General features: G+C 39.0%; 1 protein-coding gene across 2 annotated transcripts in view; it reads left to right on the top strand.

The window, feature by feature from the left end:
• The first annotated feature begins 14697 nt into the window (after positions 1-14697).
• The window catches only part of SNX7 (sorting nexin 7), a 29133-nt gene continuing 20023 nt past the window's right edge, over positions 14698-23807 (top strand). For both annotated transcript variants that reach the window (XM_082287624.1, XM_082287623.1), the window contains exons 1-4: positions 14698-15051; positions 20748-20927; positions 22767-22877; positions 23289-23453. In XM_082287624.1, coding sequence (XP_082143750.1) covers positions 14878-15051; positions 20748-20927; positions 22767-22877; positions 23289-23453 — 630 coding nt within the window. In that variant the 5' untranslated portion in view covers positions 14698-14877. The remainder of the gene's footprint in view (positions 15052-20747; positions 20928-22766; positions 22878-23288; positions 23454-23807) is intronic.

Genomic DNA, 23807 nt, shown 5'->3' with positions numbered 1-23807 from the left:
GAGGCAAAAAAATTAGTTGAGCTATGAAAATTCAGTATTTTGGAGATCATAAGCTGAAACAGAAAATTGGGAGGGAGATGGGAAGACAGACAGCAGTATGACTATATCACTGAGCATCTGTTTTTTCACACCTTCCCTTGCTGCCCTACAATTTTTCTATTAGCTCCTCTTTCAAGGGAGTAATACATAAGTAGCTGTGTCACTGGTAGCTCCATCTGCAAGCATGCAGTTGTGATTTGATTATGCAGTGTTGTGTTTTAATAGCCATTTGAAAGCATTACTGAACTATCCCATTGCACATTACAATGACTCTTGTACTAGTAACTAAAGATGTAGTCCCCAGGAAGTGTCATTCGTTTCAGTGGAGCACAGCTGCTCAAGAGGAAAAAGCCTGGGGCACCTGCAGCAATGATGGGGAAGCAAAGGGAACCAGCAGCTTTGGTTTGATTTGAAATAGGATTCATCTCCTTTAAAGTATTTATTTGCAAACACCTTGCACAACATTCTTAGAGGAGAGGAGTCTCCATTTTATCTATTCTGAATTATTTTTTTTATTCAGGTATTTTGATTATTTTGCTAATCTTTTTCCATGCAAATATATCTATCCCTTTAAAAAATGTCTACCAGTTCCTTCCTTAGCATCCAGTATGGGCATGCATGGAAGTTACACATTGAAAAATGTATGCCCCTTTTCAACGTGTCCTTGAGCTCCAGTGGAGGAAAATCAGAAACCCTTTAAAAGGTCTTTCTTCCTATGCAAAAAATTCAGTTTTCTTTTTTTTTCCATTTTAGAAAAACATTCTGAAATGACAGTTGGAAGCACTAGTTTCTGAAACCATTTCAAAGAGGTTTACAACAGCCACTGTATATAGTTACAATTATTTCTGTAGAAAGGCACAAAAAGGACAAAAATAAAATTCAAGACAATTCCAAACTCCTCACGTCTTCCTAAAAATTAGGACTACATTTCTGATGACTCCTTATTTAGTTGGATGGGCTAGGAATCTACTTTTCATCCTGTCAAAGTTGTGTGTTGTGATATGGAACAGGTCACTTAATCTGTATCTGCTGTTCTCTTTCTCCCTTCCTTAGCTGTCTAATTTATACAGTGAAATATCAGGACAGACTACAACACTGCTGGCGACACAGCACATAGAAAAATGAGGCATGATCTTTTAAATACAGTATTCATTATAACACTGGCACTGGAAATGCTTTACTCTTTTACAATGCAAATAAGCACATCTTAGTTATGGAGGTTACATATACAGATGTCACAAAAGCACATTTAAAGACAGGCAAATGTAATAAAAAACCCAGAAGAATCTGAATGAAGATTAAATTTAATGGGGTAGAACTCTGATCAGGAAGGACACTTTCTGCACAGTGCATAATGGAGGGTACAGTGTATTCATTTATATTCCTCAAATGTGTACATTTTCAGTGTGTACAGTTTCAGTAATTAGAAAAGAAATTTGGATGTTAGAGTTTACATAAATAACAAAAACCTTCAAGATGCCTTTTTCTTTGATTTTTTTCTTTTTATCTGCTTTATAATTTTTTAATGTCCTTTATGTGATCTCAAGATATTAAAGTCCAAATCACCTAGCTGTATCACTGGCAAAATAAGTCATACATCATGCTAAATTTTTAGAGTCATTAGCTATCTGTAGACATTGTCTTATGCAGTGGAGTTAAAAAACCTAAAGAGAGAAATACAGAATATATGTGAGGGAAAAAAGGCTTTGTGGGTGTTGATGGGAGTATATGGAAGAGACCAGCAAGAACAGTGGATAATGGAAGATTGCTAGTGCAGGTAGTGGGCTTATCTATATGACAAATTGATGAAGAATGAGGAGGAAAACTATGTTGATTTAATGCTGGCAATTTGAAGCATAGGCTGCACAGCTGTTTCAGACAGAAATACTAAGATAAATTCAGAAGCAACCCCTGCTCTGACAGATTAATAAAAGACCAGGAATTATTTGAGCTTCTTAGAGGAAGGGATCACTAAAGACCCCTTCAAATACCCAAGATATTGCACATAAGAATAGAAGAACGGCTCATCCAGCCTGTCTGTTATCAAGAACATGCTTTAAACTGGGAGTCAACCTTTTCTACCAGACATGAAAAAATACATATTAGAAGTGAAAAAGTAAAGAATAAAGTGAACATCTGCTATGGATACAATTTTAGGAAAAAAAGTCATTGGTAGAGCCTTCAAACAGGATACCTAAGAAAAGGCTTACCTAAAATAAATTTTTAAAAAAGCTGTACTGGGTCTTCTGTTTCAACTCATTTCTTAAAATCATTACTAGCAATAGGAACATTTATCCAGGTAAAGTGAAGATAAAGACCTTTTCACTTCGAAAGTAAGACAAACCAACTCCATGTAAACATTTTCACCAGTGCTTTAAACACACCTGTGAACGCTGAGCTCTCCATTGTCTGGTCAAATATGAAAGGCCACCTTTCCCTGGTTCTGCCAGGAGTGCACTACATGTCCTCACTGCTCACTGCTAGCAATGTAAGTCTACATGGTCATTATAAAACACATTTTAGTACATTTTACTAAACAGCCAGCCATGCTTCTTAGCTGGATTTCTGACAGTTTGATTTACTGGCATTTTTGTCCAGTTCTAGACAACCCAGAACTACCAGAAAATTTACACTGCATCAGCAGCTTTCCACTGCTCTGATCCAAAACCCTTTGGAAAAATTATATGGAATTATTTACAAACAAAAGGATCAGAACTGAGAGTTAGTTCTATGTTAGGAGAGAAGGTTCCTATGGAAGAATACTTAGGAAGTGTTAAGACTGCAAGGTAGCATTAAAAAAAAGTTTAAAAAAAGCCCCAAACCAAAAGTAAGTAGCTTTGGTATCCCTCCCCTCCTCCCTCAAAAGAAGGCAATATTCAGTGTGATGGCTCACTAATAAATTATTCATGGAAAGGTAGGGCTTTCTTTCCCAGAGGTTACAGCAATGTCAAGTGAAAACATGTCAGTCTGCCAAGAAACACCAATGGTGTGGAATATTTCTATGGAAGATGACACAATCACCCCACTAATGATGAGAGCTCTTTTGATGAGTGTATCTGAATTATATTCCTACAAAGGATGCCTGGCATTATCAATAATTTCATATTTAATTTTGAGAAAATTTAAAGAATTACAAGATCCTCTGAGCAAATTCTAAACCCAGGTTTTATTTTTAATTTATCAGCATTGCCTAAGCTTATTATTCATAAAAGAGTGTTCTTCCAGCACTCATTATAGAGTATAAGCACTCTAAGCAATAATTTTAATACAAAAATGACCTATGTTGTAAAAATGCCCACCACCACCTCATCTCAGTTCTGGAAAAAACTTCTCAAACCTAAGTTCAACAGACAGTCCTAAACTGTGGGGAAGATCACAGGTCACAAAATATAAGTAGCTTGCTCTCTGATATTTGGGCTAAGCATATTTTTCTTACAGTCCCAGTAGATATGTATGGCAGAGAAAATGTTGTATTTAGGATGCTTGTCAAGCTATTGGTTCTGATGGTCAAGAAGAAAATTCCTTTGTCTGGAAACCTATTGGGAAAAGATCTGTTCTGGGCTTTTTCACCTCATTTACAACATCACCACTTAAATACAATTTAGAAATATATGTAATTTTTCTAAACAGATTGCAATTCACAACTTAATTTATGCTTAGTGATAGTAAGAGGTCTAAAGCACTTCCCTTCCAGGACAAAATTTGAAATTCATCCAGTGGACTTGATTTTTATGGGAAAATCTTTGTAGACTCAAGTGTCTTCTTCACGATCTCCCTCTCATCCTCAAGAAGAAAGTTAAGATCACTTCACAGAGTTAGCTGCATTCCTAAGTCAGTGGAAGGGGAATGTCACAGAAACTCCATAATCTCTGCTCTGCACCTATATTAAGTTTTGGTACGTTTTAGCCTACAACTGAAATTCATGTTTGTGCAAATATTGATCTGCCTAGTTATGTACGAAAATTAAGTTACAGGCAAGGAATTAAGAATAATTTTTAGACTGAGCCATGCTCAGACACTTCAAAAAAAAAAATATGTCTAATACTAGCTAAAGGTACAAATTGTACTGTGTTCCAGCCCAAAGCTGGGGTAAACTGTCCCCTGAGAACATGTGGCCTCTGGGGGGGGGTGTGCACTGCCTGCAGCATGCTGCCCACACCGGCAGTCCTGCGACAGCCGACGCGTATAACCAAAGCTGGAATCAGTCAAACACTCATTTGCAGGTACAGGAAGGATTTCCTTCAAAAGTTGTTCTCAAGCCTCAAGGTAGGACCAATGTACCCATAAACACTTGGACCATTTTTCTTTCTCCCTAATCACTGTGTATTTGCTGTCACATGATCAGAAACAAGACTTCATGAGCCAGTATCTTTCTGGCCAAGGAACCATCATTCACTACATCAAACTTCTTGTATCTCAGTTGCAATGATTGTTATTAAGCCTGTGGACTTATTCGTACCATGCAACCTCCATTTTTCACCACAATCAGCAGCAATGTCTCTAATGAAGACAGAATAACACGTTTCATTATTTTTAGGGCAATACATTTAACCTCTGAACAGCGACCACATGTTGTTCTCAGTGGTTTGTTTCTGAAACTGCTTGCTTAAGGCTGAGTAATTTTATCATGTTTGATATCCAGTGCGACGTCTAGCTCTGCTTGTCTTTAATTCACCTTACTCCTATCCTTCTTTAACTCTTTTGCATACATTTCTATGCCTGTCAGTCCTTTCTGGAATCTTTTTACATTCTGCTAATTTACTTTTAATTATGTGGCTATTCATCCAGTTATGTTATGCTTTTTTCTTCGTTCTGGATATTAATGCTGGAGAGCAGTAAAACTTTTGAATAAGGAAGTTCCAGACCTTTTCCACATTTAAGTTTCAGGGCTTCTTAGATAGATTGATTTAATAATTCACATCTATAGAGTATTGAACTTTGAAATCCTGAGTTACATACAGATTTCTTTTACTCTTGTCATTTAATTTTATCTGAATCACACATCATACATTCTTCAATCAGCTCATCTAGAATATCTTCATTACTTAAATGAAACCTTATTGATGAAGTGAAAAAACTGTCAGCTATTACCAGCAGAAATAACCAGTACTATCAGCATTTGTTCTCCAAGCTATTCTGAAGAAGTTAAATACTTCCATATGCAGGGCTGCCCACCCATATGGTCACAACTCCTGGTAGTACTTAAAAGCTTTAACCACGCACAGAATGTTAAAACATGAAATGCTTTAAAAAGATTACAGACTCACAAAACTAATACAAATTTTCTATCATTCTCTGATTTTGAAGTGTTTTTGATTCAAACAACATAGCTGCACTAAAGCTATTAATTTCTTTTATCCGCCTCATAAATTAATATGCAGTTCTACCTTTTGTGATTCCCACATCAGATTTCTCACCTTTTTTTTTTCCACTACATGCTTGTAATCCATCTGACATAGAATCATTAAGTTGGAAAAAACCTCCAAGATCATCAAGTCCAACCTTTGACCTAATGCACCATGCCCACTAAAGCCTATCTCAGTGCCACATCCCCTCACTTTTTGAACTGTATTTCTGCTCACTGTCAGCTCCATCATCACTAGAAAACACTTGAACCGACTTTTTTGGTTAACAGGAGATAGGTTGGGCAGTCCAAAAATCTGTCTCACCCCATTTCTTGGCTTCAGACTCCTTTTGCCCATCATGCCAACCTCAGCCCCCACAGGCAGATTACCAAAGCTATTTCCTATTTTCAGCTTCTTCAGTTGCAGCAGTACATACCATTATTTACCTTTTGATCAACTACGAGATAATTTGTATCCATTCCACTCTGCATTGTGGTTACCTAAAAATTAACTGATTCATTTTTTAAATAGACATAATTTTGTTTAGAAATCATTTGCATTTCAGGCCATACTTTTACTGGAGACTCATTCCTCCAGCTTCCATACTGATCTGCATGTTACTACATTACTTGGGATTTTTGCACTATAAAAATAATGAGCAAAAAATGCTTTATTAACTAGATATACTTTTAAATATATTGCATAAACAGAGGATTGCTGAAATCTTTTTTCATCTGGGTTTAAGTTCATAACTACCATGTTTGTTTTTATTGTTTCCTTTTGCTTCCTTTTCTTACTTCTATCAGGCATGTTTCTGCAAAATTAAAGTTTAAAAAGCATCCAAAACCAGTAGCACATTTTCATGGAAACCTTCAGCTAATTTGTTGTCTTGTGAATAATCTGAATGGGTTCTGCTAAAGTACAGGGATTATGGGGTATGCTCCTAAAGCCCTCAAAAGGCACACAGATATCAAAGGAGATTTGCTCCCATCTACTCAATGACTCTTTAGCAGAGGGAATAGCTGAAGGCAAGAATGGCCTTCTTGTGCTGCAGCACTGTATCCAAAATACTTCTGTGTTGCCTTATCAGCATCAGCATAGGGCTTCAAACAGAATCCATACAGCTTATAGGAAATTATATGAAATATTTTTGGCAGAGTGGGAACCAAATATAAGTCTTCCATTCCTCCTGGTGGCTTGAAGGGCTTTCTAAAACACAGAGATGCAATTTCACATGAAGGCACTCCTAAAGTATTCCAGCCTGCTAAAATGCTGGAGTAATTCCCATCTGGTTCAAATCCAGATGGATTTTCCACTGAGACCCTTCCCCCTACACCCAGCTATTGAGTCTGGCTTCAACGGAATTTGCCAGTCTATAAGTCTCAAAGGTGCTAGATGGTTAAACTGGAGTTTCTCTTGAGCAAAACCAAAGGTACTTTCAGAGATGTTGCACATGGAAAATGTACCCTTTCCAATAGTTGTGGTCTGTTCATTGCTTTTTTCCTTGTGTGTATCACATGAGAACAAGAAAAATCTAAAATTCTAGTCTGTTTCAATAGCCTCATATACAGTTTAGAAATGTGAACAATTTGGTAGTATAAATCATTAAGTCAGTTTAAAGAGAAATTTTTACAGAACACCACAACAGCTATTATAATATATGTGGCCACAGGCTGAGAAACACAATCTAGCAGATGGTCATTTGCTGTCTTAAGTGATATGGCACATAGAAAAAATATAGTATTCTGTTAATACTTCAGAAGCTCAACAAAGCCAAAAATAGCATGCAACTTTGTGTCACAGGTAAGAAAAGCAGTTATATACTTAAGATAGAAGGAACTGACATCTCTGATTTCTAAACTTTTTCAGAGTATGGAGTAGGTTAAGTGTAAATATTGTACTACATGCCTCTTAAGTTCTCCTACATTCCTTCCTATAGTCTTCCTTTTTAAAGTCCACAGCACCCCTCCAGCAATTGCTTATCAGAAAGATGAATAAATAAGAGAAATTTAATGTATTTAAGCTTTCATCTAATATGACAGGGATTTAATTCCTAGGAGCTGGGGAGGTACACCTACTCTTCCCTGCAGTTTCAACTTGCTTAACAGCTTTTCTGTTTCTCTCAGTGGTAAACAAGTACCAATGCGGTCTAACTACAGAGCTCACTGCAACTCACCAGAACACAGTATTTCAATGCCACAGTCTAGCCACAAACCTCATTTTAAACAGAAGTTCTCTTGCAAATCCACAGGGTCGACATCATCAGTGCATTCCTATCACATCATCCCTAAGTGAAAAATCAGTTGGATATAATAATGACTTAATTAATCCCATTGTTTCCCTCTAAGACACAGACCAATCTGGTCTTTTTCATTTTCTCACAAAAGAGAAAACTGCAGGAAACAAATGACTGCTTGTGTTGCCACTGTAAATCACATCTGCTGGAATACTTCCTTCCCATCTGATCTAGAGCTCTTGCAGCTGCAGTGTGACCATACCATCCAAAGTCACTCTGCTCTTGGTTTGCATCATGGCATAAAGTCTTGAAATTTATATTGTTTCCCCTGCTATTCTTTTCTAGAATTTGGCAATGGTGGTTCTCAGTATTTGGAGACAACTACTTCTCACTTTTCAAGACACAGAGCCTCCAAAATTGTACACAGTGCAAACACACTAAGACATGCTAAGCAGAAATTAAAAAAAACCCCAATCCACAAAACTACTGAAGTCTACTCCCCTGTGTACTTGTGCCACACCTCACTCACACATTTGCTGTATAGCATTCCCACCAGATATATCACATGCCTTAGCTAATCCCAAGCACGTCATGCAGTGGGGAGAGAACAGACAGTAGCTGGTTTGTTGCCTTTTATGCGTTCTAAGCTTAGGGAAACAAATACTCTGTCACTTTACTGTCCACCAGAAGCAACCGATATTTTTAAAACATGAAGACATTTGGGGGGTGTAATATACAATTAGGGGACACTAGTACAACAATTTTCTAGTATACTACCAGTTTTATATGTATGCATGCTGGCAGAAAAATTTTGAGGTTTTCTGAGAATTTTTGCCTAAGGAGTAAGAGATCAAGCCACAGTGTAAAAAAAATTCATTTTACTATAAATCTATCTCAGCTCTTTTTGAGATTTAGGCATCTCTTTAAAAGGTGTTGAAACTATTTTGAGCTATTTAGCAACTTTATAACAAATAAAGTTAGGAGAGGAAGAGGATGTCAAGGAGAGGAAGAATCTTCCGTTAGACCAACTGCCAAATTTTCACACAAGGGTTTTTCCACATATTAATATTTGATAAAGAAAATATCCTAAAATATTGTAAACACAGCTCTTTCCATTTCAGGCTTGACGTCTTCTATGTTGGGCAAGCTCAGTGCTCACAAAGGACCTCAATATTACTCCTTTGTATCTTTAAATTGTTCATAAGCCTGCTTCCCTGACCAGTCAGATTGTCTGATAACATACATTGTTCTTTGGTCACTTCTGAGTCTCACCAGTTTCCAGATTTTTAAAACAACCCCCACTATTAACTGAAATGCATCATTTGTTTCCAAGGACTTAACAGCTGTTCATACACTGAGAACAGTTTTGCCTTATAGATTACAAAAATAAATACCAGTTACAGTCTGTGCAAATGAAAAGAAAGCTATCCATGAAGTAAATTCAGAATTTATACCTGAAGACACTTCAGGTACCCTGTCAGGCTGTGTGGATTTTCCTCCAGCACTGGCAGACTGTAATTGTTTACTTAACCTGGATATTGATTGTAGTTACACCGCTGGCTCACTTCCTTCAGCTGCAATTCTCATTTTGGCAGTTTCACATACATCACTTAAAATTCCCCTCTGCAGTCATGCTGTTCACATTCTTTCCTCTGGGTCATAATCTACGAAACATGACCATACTTTTATTTCTGCATTATGATGATGGGTTTTTTTTTTAATTTTCTGATGTCTGTAGAAGAAAAAGTGGAAGCTTTTAGCAAGAATGACCTTGAATCACTGTCCTTTACAATTAGTATTATACAGAGTTTTATGGAAGAGCTCAGATAAAAGCGAGAGATTCTCTAACAATGTAGCTGTAGCATGAATTTTCCACGTGTTTTATGAATACCTCTATACATGTCACTTTCTATCAATTAGTATTAAAGTGTTAATTAGGTCGCATGTAGATACAAGTTTTATGTCAATAGTTCCGATGTGAATTTGAGGACTAAAAAAACCCTCTTATATAAAACTTTCCTAATAGTCATCCTGTTAGTAACAAAGTAAGGCAAAAGGAACACAAATTGCTATCTAAAAAAATAAGTCTATTCAAACATCATGAATATGGAGTGTTAATTCACCCACGACATGTCTTCTGTATTGGTTTAAGCGCTCACCTACTACAAACCTACTCAGGCTCACCTACTAGAAAGTTTTTAATGTTACTGAAAGCATGTGTGAACATTAAAGGTTGCTAAATCCTTACAAAGCAATTCTTTAAAGGCTAATTAACCTTGAAATAGTGGCAAAACCTACGCCTAAAAGATCAAAAACTGGTCACCAGTTTGCACAGCATTTTCAGAGCCATTACACTGTACCAGCTAAAATACAGAATTCTTCAATTTAAACGGATTATAAACAGTCACACCTGTAAAGAAATACCTTTCATATCAACCACTGTCATTTTTTTTCATTTATTTAACAAACAAGACCATACCTGGTCATCGACAAACAGAATAACTGAGGTCCAGTATTAATCTGTTTCTCCTTACCTAGCGTTCCAAACTAGGCATCAGAAAAATTAAAAACAGAGATAACTCCGATTCATGTATCAAATTAATTCAATATGCCTTTATATGTATGTTTATATGAATATTTTTTGCATACTTTCTGACTAGGATATACTCCAGTATTTCACACCATACAGAACAGATTGCTAAATGTACAGTCCACCAAAAAACGAGAACAGAAGTATTTATTTGAGAACATGAAACCATTTCTCCAGCAGAAAAGACAATGCTAGATCAGAACAGGTAGAGTTGATTTGACAACAATGCAAAGTATTACCCCACACACACACACACAAAAAAAATCAATGCTTTCATATCTAATGAAGCTTGGGAACTGTTTTTAGATATTGTAAAATATATGAAACCCAATAGTGCTTCACTTGGAATATTTTCATGTCTAAAATTTGGCAGTCACATAACTTAAAAGGATAGCACATCTCCAGATATCGATCAGGGTTTTGTACAGCTGCAATGCCATAAAAATGATCTGCAGCTATAAAAGAGATAACATGATTATGAGTACACTACATTGTAATTTCCTTTGGGCAGTCAGAAAGGAAAAACAGTCTGATAGTCTCTGAGAAAAATAAGCTTGCAGGATATCCACCATCTGACAGATAAATCATTTTACAATATTTCAATTAAAGAATCTTCCAAACTTAAATTAACAACAACAAAAATAAGACAAGAACTTAACAATTACCTTTCAACCACAAAACAAGAGGCAGCTGAAAAGCTAATCAGCTCACAATGTAGAGAGTTTTAATGTTCCAACTTCCTTGTGAGTTCAGGCATGGAACGTAAATAGTTAACCTTATTCTGAGCCATTAAATGGAGCTTACTAAAAAGCTTGCTCTAATAAATGGTATGATATGAAGGTCAGCCCTTAATTCACCATCAAAATATCTTCTGGGTGTAAACATAATGACTTCTGCTTATGCACTACACAACCCTGACAAGAATGCTACTTGACAATCCATTTCAGACCTAGAAAAACGCTCTCATTTGCGTCAAGGTGCTGAATGTCAGCAGATTCGCTAATACGCTTATTTGCACTGCAGTGGTGGAACAGAGTAAAACACCATGAGCCCTCCATACCCCGCTGCTGCCTGGCTAGGGAGATGGCGAAATAAAACAAGATTTAATCCTGTCCATATCACTGTGCAGTTGGTGAAACTTGACAAGTCAACATTAAGTATTCAAAGTGGTATTGTGGCCTAAAGGGATCACATGCAGCCTGCACATAAGAGCAAAGGAATAGCTTGGTTCTGCTTCGGTGTTTGTAAATTTAATTTGTTCAAGGAAAAGCAACTCTGGAAGGGATTACTAGCTAGGATCAACACTCTTACCAAAGAAAAAGAGAAAATGCGAGTAGGAATAATATTGACGTTTTTGTAATACAAAATAGCTTTTTGGGCTTAAGTGAATAAATAAAATTTGGAGGTGATTGCAGCTCAACCCTGGCACATGAGAATATTCCACTTAGTGCTCCTGAGTAGGAGGGCCTGGAAAGCTTGAGTATTTCATGAAAATTGCATAGGCATTTGGAAAACACCATATTTTACAAAATGTTAAAATTTATTTAGCGAAGTATTGTCAAGTATTGTTTCAGTGCAATACCTATTTCTTTAAATAAGTGGGGCAACAATATTCATGGCATAACAACATCTAATACATTGACTCTTAATTATTGCCAAGACCTCATTCCACAGGTTCAGGGAAGGGTATCCGCAGTAAAATGTGTAAATCCCTGGTGCCCAGGAAACATAGAGCCTGTGAATATACACACATGGAAATGAAGAAAAACTAAGATCTATAGCAATGCACTTCTGAAATAAAAGTGCGAGAGAAATCTGCAAATCCCCTTTGCTAAGTGTAGCTCTGTATTTACGCTATCTGCAATATCTTTGAATAGAACAATTATTCAACTATTTCAAGTCATCTCTGGTCCTACAGCAGAAAATGAGCACGAAATTCCTGAGTCTGCAAAATGCTCTTTGTGCTAAATACTGCAGGGGAGAAGTGCTGGCGAGGCCCTTGGGACTCAGCATGGGTGGGAAAGTGCCCTGAAGCTGCTTTTGCTTACTGGGCCCTTTCAATAGAAATTAGGGACAACTGCGGTTGAGGGTGGGGAGGGCAGCTGAAAGTGATCGCAGACCAGTCTCTTATTTTATTTTAGCAGGGGTCCTTTTGATGATTAAACCTCCAAATAACTGTTAAATGCAGTGCATATTTTTCTGAGTGAAGGGCAATGAATACCTTTTCCTTACAGATTGATACTTCAAATATAAAGCACAGAAAGATAAGCACTGCCAGCAAGGAATCTAAATATATGTCTTCTTAAGCTTGATTAATGAGCTAATAAAAAGCTATAATAAGAAAAAAAACCAATTAAAGCATCTTGTGATATTTCTCTTAAACAGAAATAAAGAATCCAAGAGCACAGTAAAACTTTGAAAAATTAGTATTATTCAGACAACAGCCTTGGTATTCAAGCCTACAGTACATCAATTTTATATTTTCTTTGACTGGCTGTCCTTTATTTATCATCTCTGATGTGTATTGTCTAAAATTGTGATCCTTGATGAGTTTTATTTTGTTATTGCCTCACAAGCATATCATCTGGATTTAAATACAGACGTGTTAAAAACTCAGGCATTATATGGGTTGTAGGTACTTATTCTGTTCAGAAAACCTGCAGGCCTCTAGCACAACATGTGGTACTTGGAAATAAGGGCAAAGCCAGTGGAAACTATATGCTATCAGCTATATATAAAGTCAGAAAACTAACTACACTCCTTATTGATGTACAAAAGACAGAGTAGAAAATTTATATTGTAATAGTCACTTTTCCTCAGTCTTTTGTACCTGAAGGTAATCAGAAGATACAGGAACAGCGAAGACACTGGAAAGGAACCGTAAAAGACACAGAGATGGGAAGAGCTGTAGATTTGACACCAGATGAGAAGCACCTGCACCTGAAGGAGCCCCAGCCTGCCCCTCGCAGCACCTGGAGGTGAGCAGCTCTCAGCCGAGGGCCCATGGCAGTCTGTGGGGAAGGAAGCCCACGGAACCCCGGGCTCCTCAGAGGCGCAAAGCGAGGCACAGCAAAGAGGAGTAGGGCAGCGACAGTCTACACAGGATCGGAAAGAAAAGAAGCCTGGGGATCTCGTACCAGAGTCAGTTGTTATTTTAATACTACAGAAATAGTTTATTTTCACTTACTGAAACGTTCTCAGCCATCAGCGAGTGTCCGAGGCTCCAGGACAGGCGCATCCCATCTCCCTCTGCCGGCTGATCCGCGCCAGAGACCCCCCGCAGCAAACGCTTCTGGCACCTAAAGCCCACTGCCCCAGGCTCCTAATGAATTTTAGAGTATTTTTTAAACAAGAATTAAAAAGTCTTTGTAAACATTCTCTAATTAGGCAGACATAGTCTTTGTCTCCTTGCACAGTTCAGTGAACATTTAGCGTTTATTTTAATCCCTTTATTTCAAGTTGTGGTTCAAGACTTCGCTGAAAAGCATGAAATATCAAGTGTATTTCCTCATCAGCTGCCAGCAGTGTTTCACGAAGGAATACTTTTCAAAACGCGTTCGTTTGATTACGGGGTTTGCCTTTTCTAAATGGACAGCAAGGGAACCAAGATACACAAAGACAATGTTGTATCTGCCTGTTTAAGAACCCGCCCAGGACTCCTGAAATTTACGTTAATGACAAAGTTGGCTTCAGCTATTTCAGGCGGCGCCTGCAAAGACGTGCCCTGTTCCACACTGGGCGAACGCGGGCCTCGGAAAGGAGCCCGGCCCCGCAGCGGAGCTCGTGAGTGCGGCACGGAGCGGGTGTCAGGGAAGCGCTGAAGCCCACGGCGGGTCAGAGCTGCCTTCCCTGCCGCCACCTCCCTGCTCGGCCCTGGCTCCTGCGATGAATAGCGCCGGCCATTACTTCCAGTTCAATACTGGCAACTTCGAAATCTCACAATTCGCATGTTTTTACTTTAAAAAAAAGGGACAGCTTTGCTAGTTTTAAATGTTTGGTGTCTCTCTCCCCGCTGCTTTTCTGATGTAATGTGGTGTCAGTTTGCTCTCACAAGCACATTTCTGACGCCAAAGTAGTCCCTGGCCTCAGCATCAGGACGACCCCACGGCGAAGGGGTCCAGCTACGAGCGGCACAGCGGCTGACCAAGGCGTACGAGAGGCATGAGGCAAAGCAGCAACGCGTGCCTTTTGGCTACTGCCCCGGTGGCGGGACCTGGGCGCCTACCAGGAAGGAAAAAAGACCAACTCGGAGAACGCAGGAAAGAAAGCCTGGGTACGGCCCTCCCGGGCCCGAGGGCTGCCGAGAGCAGAGCGGGCGTCTGCCTACGGCCGCACAGAGCTCTCCACAGCGAAGCACTTCTGCCAGCAGCAGCCCCGGGGACGGCCCGGGCGGAGTCGCCCGCGCCGCCACGAACACGCCTGTGGGCGTTGTGCCGCCCCGTCCCGCCTCCGCAGAGGCCGCAGCCGCAGTCCCCCCGCCCGCTGTCCGGGCCTGGCGGCACACTCCACACGTCCCGGCCCCGCTCGCTCCCACCCCGGCCCAGCAGCGCGGCCCTCCCGCCGCCGCTTCCACTCCTGCGCACTGCTCGCGCCCCCTGCGCCGGCCGCGGCCAGGAGAGGGCGGGGAGCGGCTGTGGCGGGGCCGCTGCCCGCGTTCACAGGGCAGGATGGAGGCGGAGGGCCGGGTACTGGGGCCGCCGCTCCCTGCCGGCGGGGAAGGGCCTGGGGCCGACTCGCACCTCGCTGCGGGTGCCCTCGGCACGGCCCGGGGGCCGCTGCTCGCCGCCGCCGAGGTTCTGGCGCTGGACGATGAGGAGGACGACCTGGAGGTGTTCAGCAAGGTACGGCAGCGCCCTCCGCGGGTTCCGCAGTGCCGGGGGCGGCCAGGCGGGCTCGCCGGTACTTTGCCCTGGCGGGCGCCGGGCGAGCCAGGGTGACGGGACGGGACGGGACGGGACGGGACGGGACGGCTCCGCCCCGGGCGGCGATTGCGGCTTCTGCCCGCCCGCCCCTCGCACGCACGGTGCTCCCCGGTGCCACCGCGGCTCCGTGACGGGCCGGGCTGCCCGAGGGGGAAGCGCTCGGCGGTCCCCGTAGTTCCGGGTCACTTCTCGAGCACGAAACGCGGGGTTGCTCCTTCGGACCAGCACTGCGAGTCATGACTGCGCTTACCTTTAATGTGCCATCTAATCTGGACTCGCTGTACCCTCATTATCACTTATGTTCGACAGGTCGTGTATCTGAAAATTAAATAAACAGTCCTGTTTAGTAATTGCAGTTGTGTTTGAATGTAAATAAATGTCTCCAAGTTTCACTTTGAGTTGAAGATGAAGTCTCACACCTTCACATAGGAAATTTGATAACATCTGAATTTTGATGAAGGGAATAAAATGAATGTAATTGACCATGTATCAGGGTCCACGTTCAGAGAGCGCACAGCCACGTACATGGTTGCCAGTCTGGCCGATAGTGCTGGCTTTAATTAAACCAATGAAGGGGGGTATGGCTTCCACTTATATTGTTTCTCATTTAGTACTGATTTAGTACAGGTTAAGACAAGACTTACCTCTTGCCTTCTCAGCAGTGGAAGAAGAGAGCATGTCATGGATCTATTTGCCTTATCAAGGCAGCATCTAAAATACAACAAAAGGACATACAAAGAGCTAGAGTGGAAAAAATATATATGGGGCTAGGGTGTCATTCACCATCTGAGACTTGTGAACTGCTGTGACAGGATGTGTGCCATGGGAGAGAAATAGCAGATACGTTTCCAATTTGAAAATGCGACAACCTATTTATATTCAGTAGTACAGATTGTCATAGGGAGTAAATGTGTGGTTTTTATATTTCTGTAGGTGAGATATACTGTTGTGGTATGCATGAATACTATTGGAATAAGGACTTCTTTCTTAGGAACCATGTGTTTAAACTGTAACTGTAACAGAATTCTTGAAACACTTGGCTTTTAAGACCAGAAGGGACTATTAGGTGATTTAATAGTCTGTAACATGCAAGAGACCAGGCTAAATTTCACCAAGTTACCTGCATTTTTCTGAAGCATAACTAGGGTCAAGCTGAATTATATTTTCTTGGAGAGCACCAGTCCTGATTTGACATAAAAAGATGAATGATTCATTGAACTTGCATGCAAAAGCAGTGCTGAAGTATAATTTTAGTTGTTTATGCTCACTTTGCATCCTTTTCCTTTTATGAGTGAAAGTCAGGCAGTTCTGCACAAAGCTATCTACTTATCAACACAGTGTATTAATGGTTATGCTGCTTTCTTGTCAAGAGCAATTCTCCTTGGGAATAAAAAATTAAGACAATTGGAGTTGATACAAATTACTGCTGCTTTATGGTAAATATCGAGATCTTGAAATTCCTACCTGGATTCATGCCAAATATTTTTTACATATATGAAATCGTAACTACTATTAATGCATGCTACATGATAAGTTATTCCTGCAAACAAGAAAAATTGTCCTATTATATGAAAATACAGCTTTCCTTCCAAACCTTTGACACCTGCATGTAATGGCTATATATATCAACCAGAAATTCATGGTTTGTTTTCAAGTGCAATTTGAGATCTGATCTTTTGAGCTGATGAAAATCTGTGAGGTTGTTTGGGCTTTACACCCTATTTATTCATGTTCCATACATTCAAGGGAATCTGACAAGCTAAATGTGGCTTACGACGGAGTTTTGTAAAACCAATTTTTCTATAACATACTGTTCCAGGACTAGCTTGTTTTAAATTGCATCTTAATGGGGTTCCTCATGCAGAGTGTGTAAGGTAGTAGTGCAGCCTTTACAGGCCAAGTGGGACGGCAGCAGCCATGCAGGGCTCGGTGCCTGCCACTGTCATCAACTTCGTCTTTCTCAGTCTAGGCAGTGGAATGTGCCAGCTAACAAAATGGTGAAAAATGAGATTCTTAAAAATTGTCAACCTCAATACCCTAAGTTATTACTCAGAATGTAAACACTGGGCTTTTATTTTATGAAAATCCATAGACATTTAACCTGATAGTGTTATAAACCATTGACCTGGTATCCTCTGTCATACCTCAAATATTACAGACCAGTATCTTCAGCAGCTCTAATAAAGCATTTAATGATGTGATGTGCTTTTCACTTTATCCTAGTTTCCACTACCACTGAAAAAGTTCTGAATTTTCAGCAGAGACAAATTCTGGGAGTTGAGTTATGAGTCACACAGATGCAATGTTTTCAAGCTGCTTTCTTCCTTTAGCTTCAAAGTATAGAGTGCTGCCTGTATCACAAATACCCATTCAGTTAGCCTTTGCTTGATAACTGATATGTAGCATTGACAAAGCTGTCAGCAGTTTGGTTAATACTTAAAATCTTTAGCACCTCTGCTTTCAAACTCTGTTTCATAGTGTTTGTCTACATTTCATAATTACAGAAAACTTAATGATATTTCTGACAAAGATGTATATGCCACTTCAGAATTGCATAGACACTAATTTTTCTTCAAGATTTTTATTCAAGTTCATCAAGTATTTGACACAGAATAGTTTCTTGGCCAAAAAATTCACTTATAAATCAGTCTTCCTGAATCTCTTTGCTTCTTTGAAGAATGCTCCAACAACCAAGCTATTCACTTATAAGACAAACTCTACCCCATGTCCTTTACTGGGAGGTAGGGATGGATGGATGGATGGATGGATGGATGGATGGATGGATGGATGGATGGATGGATGGATGGATGGATGGATGGATGGATGGATGGGGCACAGAGGCAACCTTGGGTCAAGGACCTGTGCTCTGGGAGAGAGCATTGTTTAGACAAACCCCCAGGCTTAGTGTCTTCTCCAAAAGAGCTGCAGTCTCAGCTGTGTGCGTACCCTATTTTGAGGCTGCTCCTGCTGTATGAGTGTTTTCCTTCCCTTATATATTTTGAAGTCTTACTGACCAATTGCAGTCAAATGAGATAGGGTAACTGCAAGTATTAGAGAAAGGAGACCCAGAAAATGGCCCTCATACTACCAGGAGCTCATTGATTTTCTATTGCTTTGGTCTCTTGGCCAGTAAATCAAAAGCCATGAACCTGTTTGTGAACTGGCACACACAGCTCTGCCAGCTGCTCTGTCAGGAGTGAAGGGGCTTGGAAGAGAAGGGGTACTGCAGGTAGGTGGGGATGGGGGAGGCGTGGGAAAGGACATCGTTTCTGGGACAGGGCCTTGATGCTCTTTGCATGGATGAAGAGGAAGAAGGTTCCACAACCCAAGAGCTAGAAGAATTGTCTGTTTTTTCCTGTGCTACAAAACTCCTGCCCTCATCTGTATGCACACAAAAACATAGTTCCAACCACAAAATTACAGCTGTATAGAAAGTTATCATGGGGTTTTTTACTGTGTTTATGTGATGATACCAGACTTAGGATCACAGGAACTTCAAGACTTACTGGAAGTAAATCTGAAGTATCATGAGGATAAAGAGACAGATGCTTGTTTAAAACTCACATGCATTCATTCGTGTGCACGTGACTACCAGAGCTACATTAAACAAAACTGAAGACTTGCTTATTCTGTGGATTTTTATTGTCCATATTTTGTTTCTCAACCACATATTCATAAGCCCTTCCACATAAAAATATACTTTCAGACACCTGCGTGAATAGAGCAATTTTTAGTAGCAATCTAGAAGAAGGAATGAAAAATTAAGACATTAATGCCCCATAGAAAATAAGAAAATATGAAACACATTTACCTTGATCCAATTTAGGCCTTGCAGAGTCATTACTCCTCAAATTATATGGCCATTCAAGTCCCTTACATGCTCACGTGCATTTTTCTTCCCTGGAAATTTCCCATTGTCTCAGCACTTTGAATTGCATGGGCTGCTCTGAGTTAGCAGTCCTCATTCGTCATGTAGACCATGGGCAGCCAGTGCTAGCAGACTCTGAGAATAGCTCTATTTATTCTGCACCACTCAGGATAGTGCTGGCTGTATGGAAATTGTGTAGAAACACACTGAGTAAAAGTAAAATGACTGACAGGTGTACAAGGAAGCCACTATGTAATATTTAAAGTGTTGTCTTTAGTCTTCTGTGTTGCTTTTTGTCTCCCTGTTCAAGGAACTTAATGTAAGTGATGGGAGGAGAACTGGTACATAAGCACTTTCTGGGCATAATTCCTGGTATAAATGTCTCTTCCATATTTGTGGGAGTACATTGATAAATCCAAAGAAAAAGAGCAAGATAAGGCGTTCCAGAGAAAGTTTTGATCCAGTTGAATTCAAACTCTCACTCAGCTCAGCAGCACTGCAGTGGGGTGCTCTTCATTCCTGTGAGATCAGCTTTGGGATGATGCCATGACTCCAGTTAGTGTGGACTTGCACTTTTCCAGTCCTGGCACTTGAGCAGTTTTCTCTTTAACTGCATCCCTTTTCTCCTTCCTCCATAGTTAACAGGGCACTGGAGAGGGCAACTCTTTGCCACTCATAGTCAGTGTAATCTAAGTACCCTTTTAGAAAACTTCTAGAAAATGGATTAATTTTGAAGTTTGTTACGAAAATAATTCTTTGCATTGGATATATTTAAAAAGCTGTATACCATACTTGATATTTAAAATATAGTGATTTATTTCAATTTCTGTATTATTTCTAATGGTTTATTAATTTATTGTGCTCTTATGAATTAGTGAATTCAATTTATTTTCATAGTAACTGTATCATTCAAGATTTTGGGTTAGTAGATCTCACCCAGACTTACATCTATGGAAGAAAATGAGATTTCTTGCCTGTTTACAATTTCCACCTTGTTTCTCAGCAGTTGAGTGAGCACCATTGAATGTACTTGCTGAAGCAGCTGCTCTGGGGGCATATTCTTAGACAGTTGTGTGGAAGTGGTCAGTGGTATCAAAAAGTGGTTTTCACTTTAGCAAAACAGTGGTTTGACTTTTTTTTTTTAGAAATTAAGCAGCAAATTTGTACTGCATCCTTACTTACTGTTTTCCTTAAAAAATATGATTAATTTATGTACCTGTAATTGTTTTCCATTTCAGCTTTTATTTTAAAATAAATGCAAACTGAAATATCCAATTCCAGTAAAAATTCTGATTCGGATTTTGGCTTGTTTTTTTTTTTAAATCATCATTTTTTAATCTGTGCATTTTTAATCAGGTAATTAGGGATAATTCAGTCATAAGTTCTCAGTAACTGGCTTCTAACAATTTTATTAAAACTGGTAAGTATCCTACACAATGAATGGATGCTTGGTTCATAACTAATTTTACTGTTCATAGGCAAGTTCTCTTTCTAGCTATGCATAACATTCTTCTCAAATGGTAGTATTTTGTTCTTTCATCTGTTTTAGAATAAATCTCATTTCTTACATCTTCACCAAAGCAAATACTGAAAAGGATAATAGATTTGCTATGTCCTACATAATTCTTTCATCTGCTCCAAGTTTTATCTGTTCTATCAGATTATTTAAAACTTGCCATTTTAGCATCTGAGACATGTTTGTATATAAAGATGTATTGATGTGGATGTTCTCATGTCTTATCTGTAGGATACATCTCTGGCTGAGGTAAACTCATTCAGTCCTTCAGTGCCAATATCCCCCTCATCAATAAACCAGTATAAATTTGAAGATGGACCAGAATTAAGAGATCTCTTCATTACAGTCGATGATCCTGAAAGCCACATTACAGCCATTGAAACATTCATTACATACAGAGTAGTCACAAAGGTAAGTAGCTATTCATGGCTTTAATGGCTTACTTTGATAACAGTTGGCGTTTTCACTCTTCTTGCACACCATTCTCTGGGATATTACTAAATTTAAACTTTAATTTTGCCATTTTTGACTTATAGACAACTAAAACTGCATGAAAGTGTGGTAGAGAATGGAAAAAAATCAGTGTGATTGTGCATACACATGTGTTTCGATTATTTATGTTGAGAAAATAGTTAATAATTCTTCAATGGCAAAATGAGTGCTATGAGAGAATAACATTTTCTGTTGTGATCTTCAGCTGGAACAGGAAACAGGCAAAGAACTGATTCACTTTGAAGAAACTATATTAGCACAAATCTTGATGACTTTTGGATCACTTACAGGCTACCAGTCTTATGTCTTGCATAAATGTTACCTGCTACAGTCTTTCAATCCCATTATTTTCTAATTGCAGCATCCATTAACATACTGATGTTTGCTTCCCCTTTAGAGTTGCATGTGATTTCTGAGGAAACTGCCACAATTCTCTAATGAAAAAGTAGTATTAGGAAACAATTAAGTGTATTTTTAATTGTCCTGAATGCAAGTTATTTACAGGAAATAAGGAAGAAAGTCAGCCTTGCAAGATCAGTCTTCTCGGGTCTTCTGAGATTACCAGCAAATATTCTGTGGGCTGCATTTTGAGAATGTTAATTTATTTTACTTTCAGTTCTTCTTAAAAGATTCATTTAAAAACAGATTTTCAAATCGGAATTATTCATCTTTAAATAAGAGGAGATATCAATTCCTCATAAAATATTTAAGGAGTAGGAAGAGAGCTATCTTTGTTAGGTTGCTACCAATAATTTTCACTTTATGCCTGTTTCTGTAGATGAGAGAACATTTTTTCTTCAGGCAAGTATGAAAGGGCTGTAAGGTGGATTGCTTTTGCTTTTTTTATCTCTTTTTTCTTATAATATTTAATTTGGAGTGCTGGTTGTTGATGATAAAGTAATAGCATTCCTCCCACATACCTTGAAAAAATTTTATTCAACCCTCAAAAATGTTTAGATTACAAAAGCATGTTTTGAGGCTTTTGGAATTTACTTGCATCACATTGTAAATCTCCGTGCAACAATGAGTGGTAAATAGCACATGTTAATGAAAACATGGGCTCTTTGTGGCTTGCCTCCAGAAGACAGAGCAGTGGTAAAATAAATCTCACGGTCTTACAATTTTGTAATCTGTAATAAGCATTTTTTGTAGGCATTAAAGGTTTGTTGGCAAGTTCTAACAGAGGGCTGCAAAACTGGAATCGATGATGGGCCACAGAATCCATTAAGCAGTGCAGGAAGTATTATTGCTCTGATATGCTGAAGTTTTCATGTTTTGAATGTTAGGCTTACTGAGTAATGTCACAGGTCCCAAGGACGTATGTCAGCTCTTTGGGCTTTGTTCAGAGTGCTAAAAAATGGACATTCCTCACTTGTAGATTACTAATCACTTTAAAAGAAGTCCCCTAAAAGTAACGAACATAACTGTGATTGCTGAAAGGAAAATGCCACACTAAAGTAATTATTGCAATAATTTGGAAACATTATGGTGAGATAATCATTACAAGTCATAGCACAAAGTGCAGCTTAGTGCTCTTTTTTTTTCCCCCCCAATAGAACTTTGATTTCTTGCTAAAATAGGATGTGTTAACTCTTCAAGGAGTTGATGATCATTGTTCTTTAAAATAACAGCATGCCAATAACAGGGACAAAACAGAATGTATGTACTCCTTTCAAGTACTCAGTTTTCTCCAAAATCTAAAACGTTTTTTTTCTGGTATTCTAACCTAAGCCTGTTTTTTCTGCTTTTGGTTTTCAGACAACCCGTGGTGAGTTTGACTCCAGTGAATATGAGGTTCGAAGACGGTATCAGGATTTCCTTTGGTTGAAGAGCAAACTTGAAGAAGCACATCCAACACTGATTATTCCTGTTTGTTTGCTAAAACTTAAGTTATTTTTATTTGTTTGTAAGATGGCTCCAGTTTTATACAGAGATGTTTGAGGTCTTTCTTCAGCTTCTGAAGCTTCACAAACATTAAGCCAACCTATTTGCCTTAGCTTTATATGTATTTGACAAAAATCACATAAAGGTATTTCTTAGGTTTTTAATTGTGGCATTTGCAGTAATTTATGTCCTTTCTTAGTTGTACTCATGTTCTTCTGCACTGTGTATTACAAGAACCATGGTATACCTTAGTTGAAGATGATAACTTTATATAGCTTTTGGGTTATTGCATGGTGGATTTTCCAAGGTATACCTATGATTTTTAGTAAGCAGAACTGTTATAATACCCTGAATATTGTGCAAATTATGCAATATATTTCTTCTTTTTTTCCTTAGCCATTACCTGAAAAATTCATAATGAAGGGAATGGTGGAACGATTTAGTGATGAATTCATTGAGACTCGAAGAAAAGCTTTACATAAATTTTTGAACCGTATTGCTGATCATCCAACTTTAACTTTTAATGAGGACTTCAAAATTTTTCTTACTGCACAAGCCTGGGTAAAATGACTTTGTTTTTATTTACAGTTCTGTGAAACCACATGTTGTGTTAGTAGGGTATATCAGGAGCCTCCCTGGTTCAGTATTCAGTAGTGTCATCCTGTGGCTTGTTACCCAAGTGTCAGAAGCAGGCAGGGATTTATGGAATATTCATAACCTGAGATAACCTTTTCTTCTGTGGTTTTGGTAATCATGCACATGGCCATAAATATTGCTGTACCTTCCAAAGTTGTTTTTGTTACTGCATTTTGGATTTTTGTGGCAAATTCATAGTATTTCAACTCTGCATGTTTTTTGGTACACATATAAGCTTCCAAGATTATGAGGAGAGCAGTGCTTTTAATTAATTATTGT

Source organism: Coloeus monedula (genome assembly GCF_965178545.1).
Source record: "Coloeus monedula genome assembly, chromosome: 9".
NCBI lineage: Eukaryota > Metazoa > Chordata > Aves > Passeriformes > Corvidae > Coloeus > Coloeus monedula.
Note: the sequence above shows the minus strand (reverse complement) of the source record. Positions and strands in the feature narration are given on the sequence as shown.